At 43.3% G+C, this 19429-nt stretch overlaps 1 protein-coding gene across 5 annotated transcripts in view; it reads left to right on the top strand.

Annotated features, from left to right (window-relative positions):
* CFAP92 (cilia and flagella associated protein 92 (putative)) overlaps positions 1-19429 on the top strand; it is a 103445-nt gene that overhangs the window by 15994 nt on the left and 68022 nt on the right. For 4 of the 5 annotated variants that reach the window (XM_033926645.1, XM_033926644.1, XM_033926649.1 and 1 more), the window contains exons 3-5: positions 8039-8229; positions 11759-11969; positions 17890-18000. In XM_033926645.1, coding sequence (XP_033782536.1) covers positions 8039-8229; positions 11759-11969; positions 17890-18000 — 513 coding nt within the window. Of the gene's footprint in view, positions 1-8038; positions 8230-10916; positions 11415-11758; positions 11970-17889; positions 18001-19429 lie in introns of those variants that run through there. The other variant, XM_033926648.1, reaches the window with a different exon arrangement.

A 19429-nucleotide genomic window follows, 5' to 3' on the forward strand; every position in this document is an offset into this window, starting at 1 on the left:
TGTGGGTGACATCATCCACGGAGCCCCATAGCAGACAGCCTCGCAAGCAGACTTGCTTGTAGAACTTTCAAAGAGTTCACGAGTGCTGCACCGCGCATGCGCCAAGTGCCTTCCTGCCAAACGTAGGTCGTGCGTCTCCTGTGAGGTACCTCAGTTCTCAGTTTTCCGCGGAGCCAAGAAGCACGTGTTTCTCAGCTTTTCTTTTTTACGTCGGTTCTCGTCTGGCGGGGCTTGGGCTCAGGCCCTGCCGTCGGCCCTTGTTTTGCTGCAGCCGTATTTTTTTCTATGTACCAGCCTCTTAACGGTTTTAAGAGGTGTAGCCAGTGTAATCGGGCGATTTCTCTCATCGACCCCACACCATTGGTGTATTAAGTGCTTGGGACCCGAACATTGTCCTGAGTCCTGCCCGCGCTGTGCTACCCTTCAAAAAAAGGGCTCTCCAGAGGTGTCGTGCCCAAATCTAGCAGCTCCATGGAGGTGCCTGCGGAAAAGGCCTCAACCCCCGTAGCGGCCTTGTCGACCAAGTCCTTGACCGAGCAAGTCGCCCTCATCCTCGAAGGCCTCGTCTGCTGTGCCTCTTAAGGTCTCGTCCTCAGGCAAGTCTCCTCTTCCCTCTGCAGGTATGTTACCTAAGAAATCTCCAGCTGAGTCTCAGGCAGTCCAGGCAATGAGTGCAGTTGTGCCAGCCTCTACGAGACCTCCTCCGAAGCTTGCCTCCAAACATAGGGAATACTCATCCTTGAGGTCACCCTCTATGGAGCGCACTGCTGCACCCTCTAGACGAGAGTCATTGGTCTCGGTGCCTGTCTTCGAGGATATGCTGCAAGCCGTACTAACCACGTAGCTCACCTCTGTTTTGGTCAAGCTTGCCCTTGCCTCGACCCTGCTTTCTGCAAGCCAGTCTGAGCATACTGTCGAGCCACGCCGAGCAAAGCCTCTTAGGTCTCGACCTCTATTCTTGCCTCGTACTTCCTGGTCCGGGTCTCCAGCTACTCAACCTACTCGAGAGATGGTGAAGAAGCCTCTATCCTAGTCTCAACCGAAGCATTCCTCATCCTCGAGGCACCTGAATTCAAAGAAGAGTGCCTATACCTCATTCTTCGAGGCCCATCGAGACCCCTTTCAAGCCCAGGTATAAGCCTCGAACTCCGAAGCTTTCAACCCCTCGTACTTCTACATCTCGAGGCTCGTCCAGGTCCTGGACTCCTCTGTCGAGGCCTCCTACGAGGGACCCTCATTCGCCTGTTTCTGCGAGGCCCGAGTCAAGACCTTCAGTTCCGCATACTCCTGGGACTTCTCCATCGAGGCATCTCAAACGTAACCACTCTCTGCATTTATCACACAGCGGAGTGTCTTCTGTGACTCTTACATTGGATACAGACCTCCAGGGAGGCTTCTCCTTCTTTTTCAGCAACGCCTCGGTCTCGTTACACTTCTCCTCCTGAGGGCTCTTCAGCTTCAAAACCCACATCTTTTTCAAGATTCATCTTTGACATGAGTAAGGCTCTTCAAGTTGATCTTCATTCTGAGTCTAAGTATACTCCTGAATATTTGGCTGAGATGGAATTGCCCCATCCGCCAAAGGACACCTTGAGACTTCCCATGAATCCTGTTTTGAAATAAACTTTTTTGAGGAATCTCAAGACATCTTATTCAATTCTGGCTATTCACTCCAAAATGGAATCTCGATACGGTATTGTAAAGGGTTTGAGAAGTCGCAATTGTCTCACCAATCCTTGGTGGTAGAATCATCTCTTTAAAAATCTAACTCCACCAAGGTTTATGCTGCAGTCCCTCCAGGCAGAGAAGGATGCACGATGGATAAATATGGACGCCGTCTGTATCAAAACTCCATGATGGCAAACAGGATTTTGATTTACAACTTCATGGGAATCCAAGATGACCGCGAGTGTCTGAAGTCAGGAAGCGTCTCGAGTGTTCGGTAGAATTAGAATTTTTACCTTATCTGCTCAGTTTCGCTCTGAAAATCCTTCTCCTCTCACTATCGAACAGCTCTTGAACCGTATTCAGAGGGAGTCGATAACTTCAGAGAATCGACCGCAGGACTCAGCGGCACAGAGTGACGGCTGCCAGAATCCCTGGGCTAGAGGTCACACTGAGCCCTGAAGCAAGAGATGCTCCCCCCCCCCCCAACCGCAGCGTACCAGCTCGCTGTGGGAACCAGGTGTGTCCAACGAGGCAGTTCCTATAACCCAGGAGGCTTGTTCATCTGCGAGCTATGATACGGATTTACCAAAAGACTTTTTGAGTCTGGAGAGTGAAACTACGGCTGGAACATTGAAGAAGAAGGAGGCACAACAGGACAAAAAATCTACAAACTTGGGAGGTGAGATTTCCTTCTTTATGGTTTAAAAACTCACTGAAATCACAATGAAGTCTCTCTGGGACTTAGTTGTTAAACTGGGAAATTCACTGAATCCACAAATTAAAGTTCTGGAAACGAAAATTGACAAATAGGAACAAGAGCTGAATGTATTACAATTAGAAATGACCTCAGTTAAAACTATATCTCAAAAAAATGAATTCGAAATAACAGGGGTCAAACAAGTACAAGAAACTGTGATTAAAGATAGTATGAATATTAGGCAGAAACTGGAAATGATTGAAAATGGCCATCGTGCCAATAATTTGTAGTTCCTAAATTTCCCTAGGGTTCCTTCTATGTCCCCCAGGGAAATGTTAAAGAAATATTTCCTGGAGATTTTTTCATTTTCAGAGGAATTAATTCCACCCTTTACACAGGTATTCTATTTGCCTGCTAGAAAATTGGACCAGCAATTGATTAATGAGGGACAACAGGAACCACAATTGGATGTTACTATACTATTGGAAACTTCAATAAGTGAATTGGTTATTCCGGCAACATTGTTGGTGACTGTTGCATTGGTGCCAGATAAAAACTGAATAATGAAGATGTTCTTCAAAAATAGAACTAAAAAGTTTCTGGGTCAGAAAGTACAGATCTTTCCAGATGTAACCAAAGAGACTCAAAAACAGAGAAAGCAGTTCCTGTTATTAAAATCTGGAGTAATTTCAGTGGGGGAAAATTCTTCTGCTGGTCCGCCCCACATAGCACAACCCACAAGGGCAGATGATGACATAAACTACCCATTCAGAATCACAAGACGTTTGAGATCTGAGGTAGTAAGTACGTTGAGTCCGGGGATGTTGCTAGGTAGAAATAGACAAAGATAAAGGGCACATATCACAATGCCCGCATGGTTTATGACTGCCGCCAATGTGAGCCCAGCTCCTCGTGGCCAATAAGTCCTTCAAGTTTTTAGGACGGGCATAAGCTATACAGGGAGCCTCCAGCAGAAGAATTAGGGTCAGATTGCAAGAACACAGGAGTTGGATACGTACTGGATCTCATTCTTCCCCCCTTGTGCCGCATTGTGTTGAACTTGGTCATCGGTTCACCGATCTGTCTTGGTTCGTGCTTGAGCAAGTTCCTTGGGATTTCAGGGGGGATAGACAGGCCCATTTGAACCTCAGGGAGCAATATTGGATTTTCCAATTACAATCTGTCCATCCCAGTGGCCTCAATGAAGGTGTGGAATGGAATACCATTATTTAATCGGATTCTATTTGGGTTTTGGGTTTCAGTGTGTGTGTGGGGGTGGTTTTTGGCTGGGGTTATTTATTTATCTATTTATCCGTTTGTAGTATGGCTGAGACATATATATTTTTTGCCCAGTATGTTTGTGTATTCATGGGTGGGTCTTTGCCCCTGCGTGTGATTGGTTGGTTTGTATGATTGGTTGGTTTGTACGTGACGTCGCCTGTAGATTTGTTTTAGGCGGCGTGCTCTTCCGCTCGGGCACCCCGCCCTCCAGCCGACCTCTTCGTGTGTGTTCCGTCGGGGGTCAGGTTCCTGAAGAAGGGCTCCTCCCGAAACCAGCGCGGTTGAACCTCTTCTCCTGGCGCGGTTGTTTGCGTTTATTGGTCTGTGAGATAGTTTCAGATAAGTATCGTGTTCATTTGACATTTTTTGTATGGTTTTTGACTTCGTTGTGTGATTCGGGGGGTCTGGCTGGCAGGGTTTGTGTGGGGGTTACTCAGGTTGTTTGTGTTGAGTTTGATTTACTCACGTTGATTGGTTGATTTGTTTGATTTAGTGGACTTCTGTCCCTTTAATTTCAGCACACTATGGGTGCTCAATGATGGTGTGTGGGTGGAAGCTTATCGCCTTGACCCAGAAGCGAAGTATCGGAGCTGCGCTCCTATCACTGAGGGTTCACACTGAGAGCACCCTATAATATAACATATTATATCTATTCCATTTTTGTCTAATAGTTGCGAGCCAATTTTGGCGTCCTGAGTGCCCCCCACACAAACCTTGATGTGACTAGGTTGCCTTTTTGTGTTTTTAGGAAACAACCACAGCAGAAGCGTCAGCAAAAACCCCAGACTTCTGCTGCAGCTAAGCCTGCACAATCTTTTTGACACTCTAAATCTGGGCATAATGTCCACCTTCATCCATCAGATTTCTCTCCTCCCCATAGGAGGTCGCCTCCATCACTTTTTCCAACATTGGGAGCAGATTACATCAGACCTCTGGGTTCTCACCATCATTAGAGAGGGGTACTTCAAATTCCACCAGATCTCCCTCCAAAAGAGTTTCCTTCCAACATGTCACAACTTCCCCTTCTTCTTCAGGAGGCTCAGGATCTTCTTTGCCTCCGGGCTGTCGAGGAAGTTCCCTTAACCCAAAGGACATGGGCTTTTATTCCCATTATTTATTGGTCTCAAAGAAGACAAAGGATTTGCAACCTATCCTGGACCTCAGAGCTCTAAACAAATTTCTTGTCAAAGAAAAGTTTTGAATGCTCTCTCTTCCAGCACTGTACCCCCTGTATCCCTCTTGCAGATACCTAAGATTTCGGGTGGGGAATCTTCATCTTCAGTACCAAGTTCTTCCTTTCAGCCTCGCCTCATCTCCCAGAGTCTTCACCAAATGATTGGTGGTGGTTGCTGCAGCCCTACAGATGCAGGGTCTTCAAGTCTTTCCATATCTAGATGACTGGATCATCAAAGCATCGTCTCAACAGGAGGTTATTGTAGCGACTCAACGAACTATAGCGTTTCTCCAAAGACTTGGGTTCAAAATCAATTTTCCAAAGTCCCAGTTATGTCCCTCCCAAATTCTACAGTATATTGGAGCCATACTGGACAACTCAGAGCATTCCTGCCTCAGCCACGTCCTTTGTCAGTGAGTGTCTTCCCTCAGGTCAATCTCGGCAAGACACATGATGATTCTTCTCGGTCACATGGCCTCTACAGTTCATGTGACTCCTTTTGCGGACTTCACCTCAGAATTCTTCAGTGTACCCTGGCATCTCAGTGGCAGCAAGCTTGTGACTCACTCTCTCAACACATTACAGTGACTCCTTCGTTGAGACAGTCTCTCAACTGGTGGATGCTCTCTTCCAATCTTTCCAAAGGTTTGCTTTTTCACATGCCCCCTCATCAGAAGATTCTCACAACCGATTCTTCAACCTACGCTTGGGGGGCGCATCTCGATGGTCTCCGTGCTCAACGCCATTGTTCCAGCACGGATCATCAGTGTCATATCAATCTGTTGGAACTCAGAGCAATCTTCAATGCTCTCAAAGCTCTTCAGCATCTTCTTCACTACCAGGTAGTCCTCATTCGGACAGACAACCAAGTCGCCATGTACTATGTCAACAAAGTAGGGAGGAACAGGATCTCTCCCTCTTTGTCAAGAAGCTCTGATGCTTTGGAATTGGGCAATCCTTCATAACATCTTTCTGAAAGCTGTCTACATCCAAGGGCAGCAAAACTGTCTGGCGGACAAATTGAGTCATCTTCTACAACCTCACGAATGGACACTCAATTCCTCGCCTCTGCATCACATTTTTGCTCAATGGGGAACTCCTCAGATAGACCTCTTTGCGTCTCCCCACAACAACAAACTGCCTCGGTTCTGCTCCAGGATATACTCTCCTCACCACCTCAAGGTAGATGCTTTCCTTCTGGAATGGACGAATCAGTTTCTCTATGCGTTCCCTCCATTCTCTCTGATTCTCAAAACTCTTGTCAAACTCAAGACGGAGCATGCCACCATGATTCTGATAGCTCTTCGGTGGCCCAGACAACCATGGTACTCCCTTCTACTTCAACTCAGCACCAGGGAGCCTCTTCTCTACCAGTATTTCCCTCTCTGCTTACACAGAGTCAAGGGTCTCTGCTTCATCCCAACCTGCAGTCTCTACACTTAACAGCTTGGTACCTTTCAACCTAGCTGCCACTCTACAGTTCTCTCAATCTGTACAGAACATTCTAGAGGCTTCCAGGAAGCTGTCCACTAGGAAATGTTACATCCAGAAATGGACTAGATTCTCTGCTTGGTATACTATTCATCACAAGGAGCTGCAATCTACCTCCTTGTCTTTGGTTTTGGATTACCTGCTGCACTTATCTCAATCTGGTCTCAAATCCACATCTATTAGACTCCACCTAAGTGCAATTGCTGTTTTTCATCAGTCTATCGAAGGGAAACCCCTCTCCTCTCATCCTGTGTTTTCCAGATTTATGAAAGGACTTTTAAATGTCAAACCACCTCTCAAGCCGCCTCCCGTGGTTTGTGATCTCAATGTTGTTGTTACTCAACTGATGAAGCCTCCTTTCGAACCCATAGATTTGGCTCATCTTAAATATCCCACTTGGAAAGTGGTTTTTCTCATTGCGCTCACTTCTGCTAGACGAGTCAGTGAGCTCCAAGCTCTAGTGGTAGATCCACCTTTCACAGTATTCCACAGTATTCCATTCCTTCGTACTCATCCTAAATTTTTACCTAAAGTGGTTTCAGAATTTCATCTCAACCAATCAATTGTACTTCCAGTGTTTCTCATCCTGGAGAAACAGCTCTTCAAACTCTGGACTGTAAACATGCTTTGGATTTCTACTTGCAACACACTCAACCTCATAGAACTGCTCCTCAACTTTTTATCTCCTTCGATCCAATTAAGTTGGGGCATCCTATTTCCAAGCGAACCATCTCCAATTGGATGGCTGCTAGCATCTCTTTCTGCTATGCTCAGGCTGGTCTCCCTCTGCAGGGTCGGGTCATGGGGCATAAAGTCAGAGCGATGGTGGCATCTGTAGCTTTCCTCAGATTGACTCCATTGAGGAAATCTGCAAGGCCGCCACTTGGTCCTCGGTTCATACTTTCATCTCTCACTACTGTCTGGATACTTTCTCCAGACGGGACAGCCTTTTTTGACCAGTCCTTTTTACGAAATTTGTTCTCCTAAATTACCAACACTCCCACCATCCCTTTTTGGTTAGCTTGGAGGTCACCCACATGTAGAGAATATGCTGCCTGCTTGTCCTGGGATAAAGCACAGTTACTTACCGTAATAGGTGTTAACCAGGGACAGCAGGCAGATATTCTCGCAACCCACCCACCTCCCCTGGTTGGCTTCTTTGTAAGCTATCTGAACTGAGGCCACGCTGAGGAGACGCGCGCCCTGACTTGGGCGGGAAGGCACACGCGCAGTACACTCGCAAGTTTGCTTGCGAGATTGTCCGCACGGGGCTCCGTTGATGACATTACCCCCATGTAGAGAATATTTGCCTGCTGTCTCTGAATAACACCTGTTACGGTAAGTAACTGTGCTTTCTGTGTTCACAGCCTTGTTTACTTGTTGCTTGTTATTTCTGGTTGTATTCATTTTCATCAATAAAAAAAGATTTACACTAGAGTTGTAAACAAGATGGATGAAACGTGCAGGTTATAGAATAGGGATGTAGAGCAGATACAAGTGTAACCAGTAACTGGTGCCAGTAAATCCTTGTTAAGGCCAATTATTGATTGCTGTCATCATTTTAACCAATTAGTTTATCCGTGCCCAGAATTGCACCCCTAACTTTGGGCGACTTAGACAGAATTTGGGGTATATGGGTATAGTACCAAATAAGGTCACAGTGTCTAGCAAAAGAAAATAGTAATACATGGAGATGTTTAATACTATGTGTGTGTGATATTTTCTAGGAAAGCAAGAGCAGCCTGTAAGAAAACAGAAACGTCGGACTAAATCTCCTCCAACGGCAGCAACTTCCAAATCTGAAGGTTTTTACCATGTAGAATACAATCTTCTTCCAGACAGCATAGGACCTGTACAAGCTGATGTGGTAATGGCTGGAGCAGTGGCTAGGTTATTCACAGAACATAATGATCCCCAGGTAGGGAACTAATTTAATGATTTTTAAATTACTCGCCAGTCTCCTAGCATTAATGGTTTAGCATTTGCACTATTTAAATGTACCATTGCAAGTACCTTAAGGGAGGGGGTAATTTTATAACATGGGTGCTAACATTTATGCACTAATTAAATGAATAGAATAATGGCATGCGTACACATAACTATGCATGTACATGTGTAAATGGAAAATTTCTGCCTAAGCACTATTCCGTAAATATACACACACCTTATATTTCTCCTATTTTACAGGTGGGTATACACATAGGTGGAATCTGGGCAGGATTAACACTGCATGTGTGATTCTTAGCATACTGTAATTGTGTTTAGGCGGTAGGCACTTACACTATCTCATTTTAGATCTGTAATTCATCAAGTTGTTAGGACTCGAACACAAGTCAATGGCACCTAACTAACTAACTTACACTTTCTTATGTTTGGAATAAGTGCTTGCATCTAAATTATATGTGCATATGTAACTCATTACTCTAGTGGAGGAATTCTGTTTGGGGTGTCCCAAGCTAGGTGCCAGAATAATGCATGCTAAATACAAATTCTATAAAAGCAGTTCAGCATGCAACTCTTGTTATAGAATATTAGCTTTTGTCATTATCTCACTTGGCGTGAGCATTTACACTTACTAAATCTAAGGTCTGAAAACACTATGAAATTAAGTTTAGAGGAGAAGATGTCTATTATTCATGTTAGAATTGGAGCATCAATAATGTCAGTCGCGGGTGTCAAACTTAGGAACGCTCTGCCAGGCATACTGCGATTTTGTGTTGGAAAGATTAATTTTAAGAATATGTTGAAAACGCAGCTCTTTCTTAATGCTTTCCTATGAAAATGTTGCTATTTCTGTTCTTCCTGTAAGATACAATGAAAATGGGGTCAGGGGGTATGGAAGCATGGTGAAGGGTGAGAAAGGGGGGTCAGGGCGGTATGGAAGCATGGTGAAGGGAGAAAAAGGGGGTTAGGGTGGTATGGAAGCGTGGTGAAGGGTGAGAAAGGGGGGTCAGTGGTATAGAAGCATGGTGAAGGATGAGAAACGGGGTCAGGGTGGTATGGAAGTGTGGTGAAATGTGAGAAAGGGGGCTGATGCTGATGGAAGTGGGGGGAAAGGAGAGGAGAGAGTGAAATGCCAGACAATGGAGGTGTGGGAGAGATGGAAGGGAGAGGCATAAAGTTTCTGGAAAGTGAATAGAAGGAGAGAAGATGCCATATAGAAGGGGCAGAGAGAGGGTAGACCGTGGATGAAAGGAAGAAAGTGACAAGAAGATGAGGAAAGCAGAAACCAGAGAAGACAAGGTAGAAAAAAAATTCTATATATTTTTTTTTTTTTTTTTTGCTTTAGGGGATATGCATTGCTGTTTCTGTGGGGTTGCATTGTATGCAGAGTCCATTGTATGCATTGTATGCAGAGTCCAGCTTCTTGGTGCTTCAGTTTAATCTTTGTCTATGTATTTTTATTCTATCTCCCCATTTATAAAACTGTAGAGCGTTTTTTAGCGTTGGCATTTGAGCTGTTACCAACCTGGCTAAAAACCACACTACATGTTTCAGAATTATTGGAGACATCTGATAAAGACTTGGCATCACCAGCAACTTTGATTCTAACTGTGGCGCTTCCGTTAGATACAACATGGTTATTAAGACTTTAAACACTTTAAAAGTCTTAATAACCTTTTATGAAATGACCCCTATTTGCCTTTTTAGATCTGTCCCATTTGGAAAAAGGCAACATATTAGCATCATTAAAATACTGTATATAAGACTTTCATTACATCCGTGTTTTGAAATGCAGAGTGGTTCCATCACAAATGTGGAGCTCGGGGGGTAAGGAAATGCATTGAGCTTTATGTTTACCATGTCATTTGCATGACCTAAGAAGAAGCTACTTAAAAAGATATAAATAACCTTCAAAAAGATAAAAGCAGGATGGAATTGGTCAGAGATCTTCATCACAAAATGTGAGAACAGTCTTAAAGATCCCAATATGTATACTTTGGAGGAAAGGCAGGAGAGGGGAGATATGATAGAAATGTTTAAATACCTTTGTGGCATACATGTGCATGAGGCAAGTCTCTTTAGGTTGAAAGAAAGCTCTGGAATGAGAGGGCATAGGATGAAGGTGAAGGGGGATAGATTCAGAAGTAACTTCAGAAAATACTTTTTCACAGAAAGGGTTGTGAATTCTTGCAACAGCCGCCCAGATAGAGACGAAGAGTGTTTCTCAATTCAAGACAGCTTGGGACAACTATGTTGGATCTCTAAGGGAGAGAAAGGAATAGTAGATGGCATGGATAGGCAGACTAGATAGGCCTTATGATCTTTATCTGTTTTCATTTTTCTATGTTTCAAAATAACTTATCAAAGAAAAAAGTAGGGCTGAACAAAGAACTTCCAACAAGAGGCAGGAGAGTACCCAGGGAACAATTTATTATATAAATCCTCAAGAAGTGTACATTCTTATGAGGGTTAAATGAAAAGTAATGTCTCCACCTCCATAATCAACAGATGGCAGCACTGCCATGTTACACATGTTCACTTGTTCTTTGAAACCTTTTTTTTTTTTTTACTTCAGTTGGCAAGAAGTGTCTGTGTGAAGAAACTGTTTTGCATTTTTGCTTGTGAAATGGGAGCGTACAGTGACCACTTGTCAGTGTGATTTAAGTATCGTGCCCTGATAGAATTTCTGACTGTTGAAAGCCTCCTTCCAATTGATATTAACCATCTCATTCAGGTTGGTCATGGTGATGACTTGTGAGTATCGTGCATTATAGAGCTCAAAAACGTAAAGATTGTGGACTGGGAAGAGCTGCCTTGTGTGATCAAAAATGAAGTGTGACAATGAAGACGAGTCTCGCACAAGAAAAGTTTGATGAACTCATGAAGGGGAATTGGAGGATCATTCAAAGTGTTACATTGCAACCCTGAAAACATTGAAAGAATAAATGAGAAAAGTCAGGAAGTTCAAGAAGGACATTTTGCTGCCAAATGACAGTGTTAGGCCTTGCACAACATGAAATACCACAGAGGCAATTGCGAAGATGGGTCTCAGTTTACCCCATACAGCGCCTTGTGATTTTCTTCTTTTTCCAAAATTCAAGAAATGTTTTGGGGTATCTGTCCAACTTGAATGAAGACATGGAGTGACTAGTTGAAGAGGTAAGATATGCATTTCTTCTGTGATGGTTTCAAATGCATGTCCATCATTGGCAGAAATATCTGGCAAATTGTGTTAACTATATAGAAAAGTAGATACATGTAATGAAAGAGCTTTTTTCAGGAGTTATTTTCATTGTTCTATTCATTATGATATCCTTATTTAAGCAAAAGTTATGGAGGTGGAAATATTAGTTTTCATTTCATAGTAAGCCTGGTTTTGTCTCGGTTCAGATGGTTTGAAAATTTCCCTCTAAATGTACACAATACTCATCAGTTTCTGTACTTTTGCACCATGTTAATTTACATATTTGATTCATATTTTAACTTTTCTTGTCATTTAATAGTGTTTGAAACCATGGTACAACAGTGAAAGAATGTGGTTGTCATGGAACCAGAACATTGAACTTAAGGTTACCAATGCATTTCTAGTGAACATTTCAACTCATATAATTACTATGAACATCTGGGATAGCAAGGACAAGGTGTCTTTGAAGGCCAAACAGGATAAACTAAAGCAAACGAAAAGTTTTCTTCATGAAATTGAGGAATTAGAGGGTAAGTTAGATTTTGAATTTACTTAAAATCAGAAAAGCAATATTTAAAGTAACAAAAGCTATTCTTAAACAGATACAGAACCATTTTAGATAGAATGTAGAAGTCAGAATTGATGCGAAATATGTGCCTATAATTGCTTATACCATGAAAAATCACATCATAAGATGTCAAAAAATCATTTCATGGAATAATCACATATTACAAAACATTTTTTATCCTAGGACAAGCAGGCAGCCTGTTCTCAACATATGGGTGATGTCATACACGGAGCCCGGATGTGGACAGCCTCACAAGCAGACTTGCTTTTAGAAATGTAGAAGTTTCGAGTCAGCTGCACCGCGCATGTGCGAGTGCCCTCCCGCCCAGCACAGGGCGGGTCTCCTTAGTTCTCAGTTTTCCGCAGAGCCAAGAAGTCTGTACTTTGACACTCTGCGTTGAACTTCGTTCACTTTGTGCCTTCTCTCACCGCAGTTTTATTTCTTTTTAGTCACGAATCGCTGTTACACTTTCATTATTTTCCTTTAAAAAAAAATAAATAAAGACTTATTTTAATTTTTCTTCATTGACTGACTGGCGGGCCAGGCCGCATGGTTTGGGACTAGGCAATCCTCCACAACACCTTCCTCAAAGCTGTCTACATCCAAGGGGCGAAAAATTGGTGGACAAATTGATTCGTCTTCTGCAACCTTACGAATGGACACTCAATTCCTCGCCTCTTCATCACATTTTTTCGCAGTGGGGAACACCTTAGATAGATCTCTTTGCATCTCCCCACAACCACAAACTGTCTCAGTTCTGCTCCAGGATATATTCTCCTCATCGCCTCGAGGCAGATGCTTTTCTACTGGAATACACAAATCTTTTTCTGTATGCGTTCCCTCTCATTCTCGAGACTCTTGTCAAGTTGAAGAACGATCATGCCACCATGATTCTGATAGTTCCTCGGTGGCCGAGACAACCTTGGTCAAGGATCTCTACTTCATCCCAACCTGCACCTGACAGCTTGGTACCTCTCAATATAATTCCTCTTCAGTTTTCTCAACCTGTAGAGGCTTCTAGAAAGCCTGCCACTAGACAATGCTACCACCAAAAATGGGCTAGATTTTCTACGTGGTGCATCTCTCATGATAAGGAGCCTCAAGATTCCTCCTTATCTTCTGTTCTAGATCAGAGGTTCCCAACCCTTTCCTGGAGGACCATCAGGCCAGTCAGGTTTTCAGGATAGCCCAAATGAATATGCATGAGAGAGATTTGCATATAATGGAGATGCCAGGCATGCAAATCTGTACCATGCATATTCATTAGGGCTATCCTGAAAACCTGACTGGCCTGGTGGTCCTCCAGGACAGGGTTTGGAACCACTGTTCTAGATTCTTTTCACTTATCCACCTCTGGCCTCAAGTCTACATCGATCCAAGTCCATCTTTGTGCAATTGCTGCTTTCCATCAGCCTATTGAACGGAAACCCCTCTCTGCTCATCCAGTGGTTTCCAGATTTAGGAAAGGACTTTTCAATGTCAAACCTCCTCTCAAACCACCTACAGTGATTTGGAATCTCAATGTTGTTCTTACTCAATTGATGAACCAATGTCTACCATTTGAACCAATGTCTACGGCTCATCTTAAGTATCTTACATGGAAAGTTGTTTTTCTCATTGCCCTCACATCTGCTCAAAGAGTCAGTGAGCTATACCTTTCACAGTTTTCCATCATGACAAGGTGGTCCTCTGTACTCATCCTAAATTCTTACCTAAAGTGGTTTCAGAATTTCATCTCAACCAATCTATTGTACTTCCAGTGTTTTTCCAAGACCTCATTCTCATCCTAGAGAATCAGCTCTTCATACTCTGGATTGTAAACGTGCTTTAGCCTTCTATTTGGAACGCACCAAACTACACAGAACTGCTCCTCAACTTTTTGTCTCCTTCAATCCAAACAAGTTGGGACATCCAATCTCTAAGCGTACCATCTCCAACTGGATGGCTGCTTGTATCTCTTTCTGCTATGCCCATGCTGGACTACAACTACAGAGTCGAGTCAAAGCCCACAAAGTCAGAGCCATGGCAGCTTCAGTAGTTTTCCTCAGATCTACACTTGTTGAGGAAATTTGCAAAGCTGCTATCTGGTCCTCGGTTCATACTTTACATTACATTACATTAGGGATTTCTATTCCGCCATTACTATTGTCTGAATGTTTTCTCCAGACGGGATGGACATTTTGGCCAGAGAGTATTACAAAATTTATTCTCCTAAGTTGCCAACGCTCCCACCATCCCATTCTGGTTAGCTTGGAGGTCACCCATATGTTGAGAATAGGCTGCCTGCTTGTCCTGGGATAAAGCACAGTTACTTACTGTAACAGTTGTTATCTGGGGACAGCAGGCAGCTATTCTCACAACCCACCTACCTCCCCTGGTTTGCTTCTCTGCTAGCTATCTGAACTGAGGAGATTTGCCCTGTGCTGGGTGGGAAGGCACTCGCGCATGCACGGTGTGGCTGACTCAAAACTTCTACATTTCTAAAAGCAAGTCTGCTTGCGAGGCTGTCCGCATTGGGGCTCCGTGGATGACGTCACCCTTAAGTTGCCTGCTGTTCCTGGATAACAACTGTTACGGTAAGTAACTGTGCTTTGTGGACCTTGGGGAGGGAAATACTGATGCTGCTGCTTCTGCACATGGAAGTGGAGTGAGGGAGGGAAATGCTGCTGCACAGAGAAATGGAGGGGGAGGGAAAGCTGCTTCGGCTTCTGCACAGGGTAGTTGGGGAGGAATATGCTGCTGCTGCACAGAGAAGTGGAGGGGAGGGAAATGCTGCTGCTGCACAGGGAAGTGGGGTGGGGGAGGGAAATGCTGTTGTGCAGGGAAATGGAGGGGAAGGAAATGCTGCTGTGGCTGCTGCACAGGGAAGTGGGGGGAAGGAAATGCTGTTGCTGCTGCACAGGGAAGTGGGGTGGAGGGAGGGAAGTGCTGCTACACAGGGAAATGGATGGGGAGGGAATGCTACTGCGGCTGCTGCACAGGGAAGTGGGGGAGGGAAATGCTGCTGCTGCACAGGGAAGTGGGGTGGAGGAAAATGCTGCTACACAGGGAAATGGAGGGGGAGGGAATGCTGCTGTGGCTGCTGCACAGGGAAGGGGGGGGAGAGAGAAATACTGCTGCTGCATTGGGGGCAGGGAGAGAGACAGATAGAAAGAAAGACAACCAGACAGCTAGAGGGAGACAGAAAGAAAGGAAGAAAGACACAGGGGCAGGGAAAGAGACAGAAAGACAGACAGACAGACAAAGGGGGCCAGGGAGAGAGACAGACAGACAGAAAGAAAGACAGCGGGAGGGAGAGAGACATAAATAAAGAAAGACAGACAGACATATATTCTAGCACCCGTTAATGTAACAGGCTTTTAAACACTAGTATAGAATAATGTGGCAGATAAAATATCCTCTAGACCAGTGGTTCTCAACCTTCCTAATGCCGTGACCCTTTAATACAGTTCCTCATGGTGTGGTGACCCCCAACCATAAAATTATTTTCATTGCTACTTCATAACTGTAATTTTGCTACTGTTATGAATCGTAATGTAAATATCTGATATGCAGGATGTATTTTCATTGTTACAAATTGAAAATAATTAAAGCATAGTGATTAATCACAAAAACAATATGTAATTATATATTGTGAAATATTTATTTCTAATTCCAAATAAATGTATGTAGGCGTATCTGCATGTGGGCAGATCTGCCTGGAGACAGATAGAGGAGTGGTGTCTCGGTTCCTAAGACCAGTGTTCTTCAACCTTTTGACACCTATGGACCGGCGGAAATAAAATAAAATAATTATTTTGTGGACCGGCAGTTGAAGAACAGTGGGCTAAGTCGTGCCCATCTCCACTCAATCTCCGCCCCAGACCCTGCCCTCATAATAGTACTAATTGTAATACCATTTTTTCCATTCATTTTTCATATATATGCACAACATAATTGTATTAACAACACATAATAGTTAACCAAAAAATTAAAATACACAAAGCACACTGAATGCTTTTTAACATTCATTCCTACCAGAAAACAGATAACCCCATGCAAATGCAGGACCAAAAACTAAAAGTACTAATATTTACAAACAAACCCTAATGGCCTCTTTTACAAAGCCGCGCTAGCAAAAAAAAACCCACCAAACTTTTCCCCCTACTGATGTTGTCTCTCTCCCTCCATGTGCCTTGCCTCCTGGCCTGCCCCCCCCCCCCCCCCGGTGTTATCTTTGGGCCGGTCCACTGTGCAATCAATGCAGCGTCTTCGGGCCGGCTCCCTGAGTGCTGCATTGCACAAAGCTGTGGGCAACAGCTCCTCGTACGCGTCCTGCGCCTCATCTGGAAGCCTTCCCTCTGATGTGATGTCACATAGAAGGCTTCCGGTTCAGGCACAGGCCGCGTGTAGGAGCCTTTTCCCACTGCACTGCAGCACTCAGGGAGCCAGCCTGAACACACCGCGTTGATTGTACCGTGGACTGGTGGCTGAAGAACGCTGTCTTGGGCTTGATAGATGTGCCGGCCCTGTGGACCGGCAGAAAATTTCTGTGGACCGGCAGTTGAAGAATACTGCCTAAGACCATCAGAAATATGTGTTTTCCGATGGTTTTAGGCGACCCCTGTGAAAGGGTCATTCGACCCCCCAAAGGGATCGCAACCCACAGGTTGAGAACCGCTGCTCTAGACCATTTTTCGAAATCCTACAGGTTCGTATTTTGAAATTCTCACTAGATTTTGAGTCTAACAACTTAAAATCAAAACAGTCCTTGAGGATGATGGCTAGTCCCTGCTTCCACCTTCTAGATATGGGTAATATTTTAAAACCTTGTTTATCCCTTTTACTGTGCTCTTTTTCTCACAACTGTAGTTCTCACCCTTCCTCCCTACTGTTTGAAATTAGTCCATACGTCTCATTATGCGTATGTTGGTATCATTTATTATCCCTAACTTTTAAATTGTTTTTATGTAATTTTTATATTGTACACCGCTTAGAAACCTGATTAAGCGGGTTAAAATTTTTTTTAATAAACTTGAACCATTTACAATAGGATCATTGTCTGAGACCAACCTTGTTTCTGTCAAAAATAGAAGAGCTAAAAGCAAATTATGGACAAAATATTCATCTGAATAAAACAAGTTTTCACCAATTTCCAGAACTGCAGCAAATCTGACACTTGTCTTATCTCATATATTGTATTTGCTGTACTCTGTCCCTCTCTGTGCTACAAAAAATGTAAAGCAGATCTTAAAACTCACTTCAATGGCATTTAATCCTTAAAATAACCTCTGAGTACGTTTCCTTTCTATTTTTACTGGCATTCTTTTCTTCTGTAGTTATAATTTAATGGGTTTTCTACATCACTTAGGGCTCCTTTTACTAAGCTGTGGTAGCATTTTAAGCGCGCGCTGCAGATTAGCGCACGCTAACCCCTGCATTACATGGAAAAATTAACACCAGGTCAATGGAGACGTTAGTGTCTAGCGTGCTAAAACCGCTAGCGCAGCATAGTACAAGGAGCCCTTAGACTTAGCTAGTCAAAAATTTGGCAATTTATCTAATATTGTAAATAAAGGGCTCCTGTTATCAAGCGAGTTAAACCGACGGCCACACTAGCCGCTAACGCCTGCCTTGAGCAGGCGGTAGTTTTTTTGGCCAGCGCGGGGTTTAGCGCATGATTAAAAGTCGCATGCGCTAACCCCGCTAAGCGCGACTTGATAAAAGGAGCCCGAAATAAACAGGTAATTTTCAGATTACTGATTTACACAACCAAATAGTCACTGACTTGTGAAAATTATTTTTGAAAATTGCCCTCCCATGTCATACTAATAAGACTAGTAAAATTATTTTGTAATAAAAGTGAAAAATTTTGTTGTGATTTGTTTTGTTTTTCTTGGAAGGTGAAATACAGAATTTAGTAACATATCATAGGAAACTGTTTGAAGACAGCCAACCAAAACCTAGCTTTATAAGCTCCATGAGTACAGATGTTCATCATTTAAAAGAAACAGGTAAGAATGCACAAGGTCTTTTTCTCACTTCTGTATATTGGGTAAAATTTTTGCTGTGAAAAAGAAGCATGTTATCTCCGCAGACACAAATGTACAGTTTTGAGAAATGTAAAACCATGCTTTTATGATAATATCTTCTAGGTAGAAAAATTGGCCTTGACATTATAAATGGATTAATGGAATTCATTTATCAAAAAATTAAACATTGCATGAATATATAGCCTCATGCTACACAATTAAAAACGAATCCTTATTTCATGATGAATAACTTTTGGACTATAATCTATTTTAAATAGAAAACTATCTTTAGATATAGATTTTTTTTTCTCAAAAAAGCATTTATTTAAAAATATCTGATTAAAACAAAAATCATTGATTTTTATCCACCCTGCCCATGGGCTTGTTGGGATCAGAGGAGGCCTTGCCTGACAAGGGCAGAAGATTTAGAGATCATGTGGCAGCTTTATTCTGTCCCTTCTAAAACTAGGACAACGTGGAGCAGATTGTGGCAGTGGAAGACTGACCTTTCCGTTTATGTTGTTTGGTGAATGGGGGATTAGCTCTACTGGATCCACATCCCCCATGGCTCACACACATTTCCCACTGATGGGATTCACAGCCATATGTTTGCCAGCCATGCATCTCAATTGTATTGTACCTCAGTGAGGGAGCTCGCTTGGAGATAGGGGATAGGGCATATTGGTGGATTCAAAGAAGAGTCTGGTTTAAGCTCTGTATCCACTTCTTGCAGCAGTTCACAGGCTACCTCCAGTAACACTTGGCATCCCTTATATGACTGGGGGTGTCCAGTCACTTAATCCCCAGTCAGTTAATCCCCATCACTTAATCCCCAGTCATTTAAGAACATAAGATATGCTGATCCATCGTGCCCAGCAGTCCACTTATGCAATGTCCCTTAGGTCAAAGACCAGTGCCCTTTGTGAGGCTAGCCTTACCTGCGTATGTTCTGGTCCAGTAGGAACTTATCCAACTCTTTCTTGAATCCCTGAATAGTGCTTTCCCCTATAACAGTGTCTGGAATAGCGTTCCAGCTTTCTACCACTCTCTGGGTGAAGAAGAAGTTCCTTAATTTTGTATGGAATCTATTCTCTTTTAACTTTAGCTAATGCCCTCTCTCTTTCTCTACTAAGTCAGTTCCTTTCAATATCTTGAATGTTTCGATCATGTTCCCTCTCAGTCTCCTCTTTTCAAGGGAGAAGAGGCCAAGTTGTCAAGATCATCACCTCCACATTTTAGTTTTGTTTCTGAAAGCTGAATAGTACCAGTCTCTAAAAACAAAATGGACAAAAGAATATCTATCGACATATGAACTTAATTGTCAGACCTCATGAACTCATCCTAGAAATAGTACTACATACCTCACTGCTGAATGGTTACCTTCCAAGTACTCCCCAGCACCCCTAGCACC

The sequence above is a fragment of the Geotrypetes seraphini genome, chromosome 17, assembly GCF_902459505.1.
Source record: "Geotrypetes seraphini chromosome 17, aGeoSer1.1, whole genome shotgun sequence".
NCBI lineage: Eukaryota > Metazoa > Chordata > Amphibia > Gymnophiona > Dermophiidae > Geotrypetes > Geotrypetes seraphini.